This window comes from Centroberyx gerrardi, chromosome 11 (assembly GCF_048128805.1).
Source record: "Centroberyx gerrardi isolate f3 chromosome 11, fCenGer3.hap1.cur.20231027, whole genome shotgun sequence".
Classification (NCBI taxonomy): Eukaryota; Metazoa; Chordata; class Actinopteri; order Beryciformes; family Berycidae; genus Centroberyx; species Centroberyx gerrardi.
In genome coordinates, this window is record NC_136007.1 from 25,926,258 (window position 1) to 25,938,431 (window position 12,174).

Here is a 12,174-nt window from a genome sequence, read left to right on the forward strand (position 1 = left end):
AAATGTGGCCGTCATACTACTGTATATTGCATTGCAGTGAGTGTGTGTTTGTGTGTGTGCGCGCGCAATTATTTATCTATATAGTACTGATGTGGGGCTGCATATGGGTACAAAAAAAAAAGGAATAAATTATTGTTCATTTAACATACTGTGGCTGTGTATTTGAAACCAATACACAACATCTAGATGTCAGGAAGTTTTGCGAGATGGCTTGTTATAAAAACAGTAGTTGCAGTTCTTCAAATAGCATTTTATAACTTCAAAAAGAACTTGTAAAATCCATGATAAAATATCATTGATTGTGAAATTGAATTTAAAAAAAAAAAAAAAAAAATTTTACATTTTGGTCTTCCCAGAGGTCACCTGTCACTCAAACAGTTTGAGTTTCTGTAGGTTGCGCTCTGTTCTTTGTCTGTTCAGCCATGGTGGCTATTAGAGTTGTCACGGTGGTGCCATTTTGACACCGGTGTTGTTTCCCTCCTCAACACCGGCCACACCGGTTATACCGCCTGTCGCCACTAGGGGGTCTAAGCGCTAGCAAAGTCAGCCACTACAATGAAAGTGAAACTTAAAATTCCTCTCCAAACTGTATTAATGGCATTTGTAAATGTAACAGTTTTTAATCAGAGATTTATAACACTGCTCAACACTCAGAGAGTTAATGTGAGTGCAGTGCAGATTCTGGCATATTGCCCTTCTTTAGGCTCCCATTGGATTGTACTGGACACATTACTGTCAGGACAAATAATTAATGCTATTCATCCTAATCTGTCATATTAGTGATCAGATATTAATGATCAGTATGTTTTTAGTATGTCCATTTATCATGTAGTAGCCTAACTAGAACATGGAAGCTCTGAATATGTGCTTTTATTTTACAAAATACAAAATAACGGTATTCCCGGTGTGGGGCTAATAACACCGGTGTGGACTCCAAGACCGTTTGCCACCGGTAACATCGCCCACCGCGACAACCCTAGTGGCTATCACTGCTCATGCTAACTTCCCAGATCTTCTTCTGTTTATTCCAAACAAACTGGAAACGTAAAAACGTATCACTTCCTGTGAGCCAGAGAATTTTTCCTGGAAAGAGCTACCAGACACAGAGTTTTTAGAACAGCAAATGTAAAAGCTTTCATGAACTGGCTATAGGTTGAATCATCATTGTATAGTACCAATCAGTGATAGAAAGTAGTAATATGTGCATTTACATGAAAATGTCACAGATTATTACTTAAAGAAATTAGTCGAGCAGATTCAGCAAGACAAGTGACATCAACTAGGAAATTTTAACAAACGTCTTTCATTGCACAGCACTCATTTTGCTAAGAATATGTTAAATAGTTAAGGACTAATAAAAAGAAAATGCCACAGAAGTAATCACCAACATGAAACTCAACTGGAAACAAAATTCCATCCAGATAAATGGCAAAGGCATCGGACCAGCTCAACCTTTGAAAGTAAAAAGCAAACACTAGAATTCAAAGCATGCCTAGTAAGATGCTGTAAAAGAAACAAACATTGTTTTTCACATACTTTCTGAGTTGGTTTATGCCAAGGGCAAGAGCAGGAAGCAGTGCACCTTGGGAAAGGCAAGTCTCTTTTCTGTGGGACGGGTTCTTTCATTGTTGGTGGATAAAACAAAATAAGGCCAGAGAAAACAGAGCCTGGAACAAAGGACTTTTCATCAGCAAAGACTATTACTCATCAAATGACTTTGTTATTCAAGGATGATGTAACACGTTAGACCAAATTGATGCCTCGAGTATATGTGACAATTAGGAAACATGCCTTCCCAAATTGAGCTGAGAGGGAAGGATTATGTGTCATGTCAGCTGTATTGTTTTATAATCAGTAGGTTTACATGGGATCATAACATGATCATTACATTGCACCTAATATTGTGCTTTTATACTCAATACAGCAGCGTACTGATATGTATGTTATTAACATTTTTCTGCTGCGTTTTTAACAGCTAAGCCATTGCCAGAAATAGCTCCTGTCAGTCTGCTTGAAACATGAGAAATGTTATTATTTTTATTATTTATTTTATTTTATTTATTTATTTTTTTACAAATGAACCACCTCTTGGGCATGTCACAAAAAGCATTTTGGGATAAGGATCCAATTATGACTGGTAACCTGGCATGTCACAGTGTGCAAGCACAAAAACAAATCGCTATGCCCTGGAAACAAAGGCTCAGCAGTTATTTTATAGCCAAACAATTTTGCATGTCATTACACTCCTTTTTTTCCCCCTAAATGCAGCTTATTCAAAATTCCCAGAAGTGCAGCTTGTTCAAAATTAAATTATGTTTCTGGCGTACCAAGTCTCGCAGATGCTCTGTACCACAATGGCTTGGTGATATGATTGAGCATCTTAACAGCTTGCTTCTTTTTTTATTCATGGATGCAAATAAGACATTTAGTAGTAGCTATGAGGTCATTACTGCCCATCAGTGTTTCACTGCCCTGATGCCACACAGCTATTTCACTCAGTGGTCATATAAAATGGTGGCATAAGGTTTGACATGATGATTTTACCTTACAATGTAAGATTTAATTCATTGTGTGTCTGTAATGACATGCATATGTATTGTGTGTGTGTATGGTATAACATTGCAATTGCAAGATGATTTATTTTCCCACATTCATTTTACCTTTGGACAGGCAGTTGCAAGAAGATCTATGATTGTCAGCTTGCCCGCCAACAACTAATTTTTCTTTGCATCAGCAATGAGGCTATCACTGGCAAATTAAAGAAAGATTAGGCAACTGTCTAGACTGCTGCAGATAAATTGCGGTGCAATTGTGCTACAGCATGCCGCTGATTATGAGTCTGAAATAAACAGTTTTTTATGGAAAAACTTGCTGACTGAGGCTGGAATCTGTTTTATCCGAAATCTATCATGACTGAACTTCCCACCAGTTCAGTAGATGTGCATTTAACTTCTTTAGAGGTCTGCACCGACTTCTTGGGAGTTTGGCCAATTGGTCACCCGATATCTGACGGGAGGATTGGAACCAAAATCATCTCTGTGAGCGTGGTAGATACTCTGTGCAGCACTCGCTTCATATGCATCCAACTCTACAGACTGTTAATACTCTTACAGCGTTTGACAATTAAAAGCACACTGCTCTGTTAGGAATGCTGAAAATCCAGAGCCATTTTATCAATATAACACATGCTGATACTATTTAGGCATTTGGAGGTGGGCAGGAGATTGAGGCTGACATACCCAGTTTTAAGTGGAATTTCCGAGATCATACTGAAAAACAATTATCAGAATGACGCCTTTGCATTGTTGAATATTGGACTTCTTCAATAGATGTTTAATGTAACTGAATAAAAAGCTACTGAGTAATAATACCAATAATACCACTGTGGGAATTAATAGATTACTTATATTGAACTCTGCAAAATTAATGCAGTATTCATACCAGGGTGATAGTACAGCATTTAGGCTCTGTAACTGCTCTAGTAGTCACTAAGCAAAGGTAAAATAAAGAAGTTATGTAACTCTCTTTTGTATGCACACTGTCTTTTTTTTACACAAAGGCTGCATCTTGTCTTGGACTCAGACCTGGTTTATCTTTCTCTTTGTCTCGTCTCAAATTTATTTATGTTACGTCTGTGTTGGTCTGTTTTATGTTTGGTAGCACTTCATAACACATCCCCGTTTATAAGATGCTCATAACACCTGAACAAGAGCAAGTAGTTGAGCATAGCATGAGCAATGCAACGCTTTGGGAACTGAATCCCACTGGGGATAGAAATGCTGCTCTGCTTCTTTTTTTTTTTTTTTTTCGGTTTTAAAGGAGAAAAAAAAAGAAACAACCATATTTGTGTCTTCTATATGGAGATGAGGGTGACAGAGCTGCACGAATTCCAGAAGTCATAGTGTGTGATGATCTCAGTGTATCATTCGCCAAGACATGCACACATAATCACACACACACACACGCATCCTATCCATCCACCCACTTCATGTTCAGTGTTCGACGTACAAGCCCTAAAGTAAAAATGTGCAGCTAAATATGGGGCATGTTTACAGGAAACTACATACATTTATCTTTTACATTTTAGGCATTTAGATGACATGCTAATCAAGTGATTCATGTGAGAAAAGAGGGCTTCGGTGTCTTGCTCAAGGACACTTCAGCAGGACACGTGGCTGTTGCCATCAAATCTGAGACGTTTTGGTTCTCTCTAACCACTTGGATACCCAGCTGCCGAAAAGTTTGGTTGAACTTTCCAAACGTTTGCCAGCAGGGACAAAAGTGCAATAAACCTCTGGCAATAACGTAAAGTTCATTAGAAGTTTGCCACAAAACAAATTTGCATTTGAAAACATGTTGCTTGTGGCAATATTGCTGCAAATTCCAGGTTTTGCCAGAAGGGTTTTTTTTTTGTAAGGAAAATGTCAGGCTTCGTCAAAGCGTTGGAATGAAATTAATTTCAACAATGTCAGAGAGATAACTAAAGTGTTTTGGGTGAAGTGCTCTGCCGCTTTGTTTACGGCAGAAAAGGAGGAATAGTTTAATTTCCCTTTCATTTCATTCACTGTAAAATGAGCCCAGTGAGAGAATGTATAAGGGTAACTATTTAATTCACAGGCTTCACTCTCCTCACTGAGGTTATCTTCCCACCTACAGCATGGGCAGCCATTCAGTTCTATACTAAAATGTGAGTTCCTTGGAACAAAGTCTTATAAAAATGGAGGTTCGTCATCTGTGGAAACCGTGATATTTTGTGGTCCTTGACATGAAAAGGTTTGCTTATTTTCTTTGATCCATGCATTATTTTTTGCTTGGCTCTTTGCTATTGCTAGAGACACGAAACATAGATGGCTACCAGACTGTCAGGCTGCTGTTTGGCAGTTGGTTGGTTTTGGTTTCTGCTCAACTAGAACTACCTGCATCCAGCTGCTATCCATTTGGCGCAAATTGTTAAAAAATAAATGCCAGCTGAGCATTTTATTATCTTACAATACTATACAATACAATACTACAATACTACAATAATATTTCTTTCACCTTTCTAAGTAATTATGTCATCCAGCAAGGTCCCAAAATTTTTACTTCAAATTTACAGCTGTCCAGTGGATCTATAGGATACAATTATTTCGGGAAAAATCTGATTGGTATGGAGATGATGTCCTCTCTTAATCTTCACCATGAATTAGATGCAGAAGAGATGGAGAAATTAAAAACTAAACGCGACCCAGATGAATAGAGGGGGGAAGGGGGAGAATGGCACTGTGTCCTCCAGCTACACCTTAACCATTGTGCAGTTGGTGTTGTGCTTCAAGGATGCTTAGAGACAGACCTAGGAAGTACATTTATTGCCACTGATATTTTAATAATATATGGTATTTAAAATTTTCCTTTGAAATATTTGGGGAAGATTATCCCCAGGCCATAAAACAAATATTAACACATTCTGAATGAGAGTTTCTTTGTTATTGTGTTGTATCTGGTTAAGAGTATTCTTGTTCCATAAAGTCAACCAAAAATAAGGTTGTTTTATTTTACACTTTTCAGTAATAATTCTTTCCAATTTCTTAATTGACTTCTGTAGTAAAATTGGACAAAAGACTGATAAGTACAACCTCTGTAATTTCATATAGAGTGATGGATGGATGATAGTTTCATTTTCTCTGAAAGGACCTGGGATCAAATGCCATCCATAAGTCTCACAGGTTTTTCACACTGAGCTGCAGCATTGTAAAGCAGAAAACGCCCTAACATGCTAAAATCCCATTAAGCCGCATTGAAGGGACAAGACAGGTACAAGACTTCCTAGCAAGGAAGGTAAAATTACAGCAATTTTGAAAAGAAAATGTATTCAAAGTGTCTCACTATAACCTACAGATGAATCATGAATAATATATGTTATGAATTGCTGAGCAATTTCTTCCCAGAGAGACAGTTTAGCCCAAGTGAGTGAAGGGGTTGAATACTTTTACAAGCTAGATTTTTACTCGTTTGTTGAATTTTATATTTTCACATACATTTCCTTGCTTTCCTTCCATTGTACCTTGATAAAAATGAGTTCTCAGTGCAGATTTTTAGCACAACCGTGTGAAACATGTCATGGGGGGGGCGGGGCGGTGAATACCTCGTATTCCCACAATATCAACGCGATTTTAAAATCAACCATCCATCAGCCTCTTTGACTTCACCCAAAATAGCATGAGTGAGTGTTGGGAAGAGAATTCCATTACACATGGAATTTGGATGTCACCTCATTACTTCTCTTTCTGTCCAGCAGTATTTCTATTTTCCACAAATGTAAACAGCGATCTGCTTCAACTGGATAGAGCAGTATGTCAGAGCTGTCATAACACCACTGTGCCTTGAGAAGCCAACAGCATTAAGATTACCTCATTACAGCACATGCAGGAAATGTCAGATAACACTAAAATTCTCATCAAGGGACAATTTTCAGAAAAGTGTTTGGATCACCTTTTGCATTAACTGAGAGGCTGCCCTTTTTTTTGCCTTCATTGAATATCAATCCTCCATCACCTATTTAATCCTGCTCTAGTTCTGTCAGAGGACAGAGAAAGAAAAGCAGGGTTGAGGATTCAAAGCAGGGAGAAGAAAAAAAAAAACAGAGCTAGGACTGTTCATGTGTGACAGACAGAAAGCTCAGCCAATGTTAGCGGAGCAGAGGCTGGCCTCCCCCTCCGCTCCCCCCAATCTTGCAGAGTGCTGGTCCCTCGGTGTGCTGGAGTACGTGGAAGAGAGGGAGATCGAATACTGCGTGCGGAGCCAGCCTGTGTGTGCCGCCAACTACTTGCACTGGATTTAAAAAGCATCTTCAGTACACCCGCAAGTGGGGATGAAAAGCTATCAAAACTGACATTTAGAGACAGAGACAGGGAGAAAAAAGCAAAGGCAGATCTTTGTTGGCAGCTTTCTGAAGCCCTTTTGTGGGAAGATACAAAAGAGGGTCTATAACACAAACGAGCAGATCAGAATCAACATTCTGTTTGGGAAGCATGTATAATTCGGTATTTTTCGTCATCCTGTCATGGGTGTTTGCTGTGCTTATGTTCCCAGGTAAGACTTTCTCTTTTCCCCTCTCTCTCTCTATTTCTCTCTATGTCTGTGTTTACCTCCTGTCTTGTTCTCTGTGGCTCTTCAATTGGTGTTAACGCAGAGTGGTGCACTGTAGAAAGACACATTCTCTCTCTCTTTCTCTCTCTCTCTCTGTCTCTCTCTCCCTCTCTTTCTCTTATGCTCTCTGTCAAGAAATCACCTGTCTCTGTGACTCTGTGGAGCTTGTTGGGAAATCCGAAAAGGTGAAAAAGTTGATTTCAAGCATTGTTGGTTTTTCGGGAAAAGCTTTCCGCGTCGGCTCAGTCCTTGCCAAGGATCCTCCCACAGGGATGAGTAAAAGTTCCCTCCACCTCTTCGACACTCACCGACTTGTCAATCTCAGGGAAGATGACATTAATCGCTCACGTCAAGCATGCAACGCTGAACCAACCTTGAGATGAAATGAATTAGAAATGTAAAGACGACCACAATCTCTCCATCTCTTTTACAAGGCGTTGGCTCGTCATTAAAAACCACCATTTGTCAGGAATTTATGTCATCTATTTTTACTCGCAGCCGCTTAAAACGAATATTGATTCATTGATCCCAGGCATGTATGAGAATGTCATTATTGAGGGAAGCAAACTTGAAGGTTTAGATTGGTGTCCATCATGAGGTGGAGACGGCACGTGTAGGCGACCGAGACACGTTGATTGATGGAGTGGGGAGCTCGGGTGTCTTATTACTGGTTTGCAGAGCTTCTTCTGAGGAGTTTGCATTGTGTATTGATGCATTTATATAATGCCAGCATTGCCTTTAACACTTTAGTTTCACACCGTCCTCACACAGACTCAAAGAAAAAAGCATACAGCATGGACTTCACTGCAGTTTAGTTATAGATTTAAGTGAGTCACTCTGGTGTTAAGAGAGGAAGCTCTGAAGCAATGTGTGAAGAGTCTGACTCCAGATTCTGGACTTGGTGAGGCTGTGCAACTTTGCCAATGCAGACGTCACAGGGGAACCCAGTGTCCCGAGATTTTGTGTAATGAGCATTATGGCTTAAAATGCAACAATGTCGTTGTGGGTGAAAAGTGAGAGAAGTATGTTTTCCTACGATGAAAGGATTACGTGAAGGAGACACGACTAGAAACAGGTAGTAGTCATAGAACAGCACAAGAATAGCAGGGTGCAATGTAAGGCTATTGTTGTCAGGCAGGTAGATGGGCAGACACATTTGCCTTCAACTCTGATGACCTTTGAAGTCCTGTGAAGAAGTTTTCTACTTTAAAGTGTGAATTTTTAGCAAAAGCTTTTCTTATGTAGGCATGACCAAATCCTTAACCAAACTGTTTTAGTTGCCTAACCTTAACCAAATTTGTTTACTTGCCTAATCTTCTAATCTGACAGGTGAAAATGGTGTCCAATTTGCACTACTGTCACATAATCCAGTTTGTAGTGGAGGAAATGTTCACATAATTTGTGTCCACAACACATCTGCGTTTCAGAGTTCGTGCTTATGTCACAAAATTTTCTGAGACTGTTGCACAGGGTCGACCACATTCCACATTGCCTACATTGCAGTCATGGCGGTGGTTATGTCACGCGTGAGAGACTGAGCAGTCAGATATAATGCTGGTGTATAACAGATTGGCTTTGGTGCCTGATAGTTATTGCAGCAACGATAGATCAGGTGGATTGCATTATTATTAAATCTGTCCAAGATCAATGGCTTTCTTCACCTCATCTATCAATCCAACATAAGTACCAGTCTCCATCAGGCCATGGTGACATTAGAGAGCCTGTGGAGTGCAGTGTTCACCCCATCAGGAGGGCGTCGCAGGAGCTGCTGTCAGTCAAATGAAATTGGAGGTGTTGCACAACAGTTTTTGTTCTTTGGCACGAAATGGCTTTCTGAAAGTTTAAGGGTGGCTGGATGGCTGCTATTGTAAATCTATCTTCCAGAAGATTGTAATGTAAGCTTATCGCAGCTGTCCGGTGAAAAATGATATCTCCAAAATGTCAGCTTTTCAGGAACTAAGAAAAACAGCCTTGTTTGTCATTTGATGGCCATGCATTTTTCAGTTTATCCATTGGGTTGTGAAAGCCCCAAGGGTTCTAGAATTTTCTCAATCCATAGAGGAGCATGTAACCCGTCAATTGAAGTTAAAACATGAAAATCACCAAAATCAAAAATTGGTGATTTTTCACATACTACATACTTGTTACATATTCTTGTCGCAATGTTTTCTTGTTTTATCAAAATTTGTTACATGTTGATGTCCACCATGTATTCTGCTCATTCTTTTAGTGCAAAATAATGCAAAAATATCAGCCCTGAACATTCCATTCCATGTTTCTTTTTACCTTTATTCAGCCAGGGAAGGGTTTTGCTGAGCATGCATGTTCTTTTTCAGCACTGCCCTGCATCACATTCATACAGATACATACCTTCACACCTGGGAGCTGCCCAGTACCACTGCAGTTTTCCACTGTCGGCAGATCTACTGACTGAGCAGTTGGTGGTTAAGTGCCTTGCTTAAGGGCACCTTGACAGTAGTTGTTGACAAGAGTGTTACATAGATTTTCCCAGCCAGTCTGAAAATTTGAAGCAGTATACTTTCGGTCATAAGCCTGGTTACAAGCCTGTGTGTCGAACCTTACGGCTACCAATACCAGTTAAAATACCATTCAAACAAATGTATGTGTGTATTGGGGGAGGGGGGGGGGGGTGCAATGAAGGATCCAATTTTGATTATTTTGATCACATTTCACACTTTTTCCTACAGCACTGACTTGAACAATAAAGGCCAACTTTTGTATTTGCAGTATGGCGCGCCTTGTTGAAACACTGTCACCCGAGCTGTTGGCTTTGTTTACCTTTTGATTTATTGGATTGAATATATTCTCACTCTGAAATGCATTGTCTGAACCTACAACAAGGACTGACACTATGTGACAGCTCTTGAGTTTCCTATCTGTTTTGAGGCAGTAAAAGTTGTCTATATTTGTAATGTCTGCACAGAATGGAGAAAAAAAAGGCTGTATTTTGAGTTATGACGGGTTGAGAAAGTTCCAAGAAGCTCATTTCCATCAACAAATCAAGCTTTTCGAGAACATAATGTGAAAGGAATCCCAAATTTTGTTGTTCAAATAAATTCCAGATTCTATCTTGTACATGAAGGATCTGTATTTGTTCATATTCTTTTTTATTTATATTTAGCACTAGAGGCAAATAAGTCATAATATTCTCATCGATTTCCAGTTCACTGTCAGATGTTGGAATGCCTTATAGCTACACAAAGCTGAGAATCTCCCCTTCTTCTTATCATAGCATTAATGTTAAGATGCTGGGTTTAAAAAATGGTGATCAGGATTTAGAAGTCCCTCTTTGCCTCCTTGCAGTGATTTCCCTCTTACAAGCACTTATGTATTCTGAACATAATGCCAGCTCTTGTTTGATTGTCGCTTGTGTCAGTGTCAGATATGTGAGATGTAGTTGACGTTGAACATTCAGAAGTGAACCTGAACTACTCCATGTGGGGATGGTGTCTAAATGTTGTCGAAATAAAAGTATTGACCTGCAAGACCTTGTTTTATCATTGTTTCTTCTGCCTTCCAATGTATTTAGTCAGGGTATTTAGTCAGGGTATTTAGTCCAATGTATTTAGTCAAAGTGCAATTATGAGGAGTCTATGATGATCCCTGTGCGGTAGGTTGATGATGCCAATCTACTTTATATATATTGCCATTGCTGACTATTGCGTGTATTTTGACATCCTTTGATGCTAAATGGCTTAGAATAAGCACAAATTTCCAAAGAATGTCATACGAAGTGACTTTCTCTTCTCATTTTAATTTCGTTTTGCTCCATTAAGGACCACAACTGTCTTTTTTGCCCCTAAGCAGCCTCAATGGTGTAAATGCATTCAGATTTAGATTATGTCGTAGCTGTGAAAAAAATATGGAAGTGTCGTAGTTAACAAAATGTGTATGGGAACAGTAGTAGTCCAATAATACACAGCGAGAAAAAGAGCAAACACACACACATCCATTGGGTATAATATTTGTGCATTTTCAACATGGTGAAAGTTCAGTTTTTTTTATGGCTTTTTGAGAGTAGAAAGTCAGAAGGCAATTAAGCAGTCCCTCCAGGAACTTGCGATTTTGCGATCGCAATAATTAACGCAAATTCAAGAAATCTCCGCAATATTTGCGAGAGCTTGCAGTTTTGCAAAATTGCCGCAACTTTTCCGCATGAAATGGCCAACTCAACAGACCGCTTGTGATTTGGACCAATTGTCGCATTTCGTGTCGTGGTAACTTATGTCATCGCAGCGCGGATTCAGGTGGAAGATGAACAAAGCTCACCTGCCAACAAATTACTGCCATAGACCGTGCAAAACAAAACAAAAGCAGCAAGAATCGAGGTGAGTGCAAAATTCAAGCTCTTGGAAGAATTAATAGCGTGTGTGTGTGAGTGAGAAAGAGAGAGAGAGAAAAAACATTTTTTTTCCTTTGCTTGCAATTTTTCCCAATTCCCGCAATTTTACCGCAAAAAGAGCACATAAAACCTCGCAAATTGTATCGCAATTTTTGAGAAAAGCTGCAACAAAATCAAGCATTTTTGGCCCAATAATCACAAAAAAACTCCGCGAAATCCTGATGGGAATGATTAAGGATGCAAGAACAGTTTTGCCTTATTTTACACGAGACAATTTTTCAGTTCTGTTCAGTGTAACACAGTCATGAGTCAACATGTCCTTGACCACTGGTTGTCCACTCATGCTTGAATTTTGCCAAGCTTGTGACAAATTGACCCTTTGTTATCCACTATTTAGCCATAAACTAGCATATAATTAGTTGCACAATGGCTTTTCAAGTTATGTAACTGGCATAATTGCAGTGTTAAATCATCATAATGAAGGTTATCAATTACGAGACCAATAAATACTTACAATGAGGCAGAGTTGCTCAGAATAGCACCACCTCATTCCTGTTACTAACCTATGTGCCTATTCAAAAAATATGCCGTCATTGACTTCTTTATTAAAAACACCAAACACCATCTTTGCCACCTTTAAACAATCTGCTGTTAGCCATAAACTCTCTTCCACCCTCTCTAATTCC

General features: G+C 39.2%; 1 protein-coding gene across 1 annotated transcript in view; it reads left to right on the forward strand.

Annotated features, from left to right (window-relative positions):
* Nucleotides 1-6,951: 6,951 nt before the first annotated feature.
* opcml (opioid binding protein/cell adhesion molecule-like) overlaps nt 6,952-12,174 on the forward strand; it is a 239,642-nt gene continuing 234,419 nt past the window's right edge. Inside the window, exon 1 of the mRNA XM_071924507.2 lies at nt 6,952-7,068. Coding sequence (XP_071780608.1) covers nt 7,008-7,068 — 61 coding nt within the window. The 5' untranslated portion in view covers nt 6,952-7,007. The remainder of the gene's footprint in view (nt 7,069-12,174) is intronic.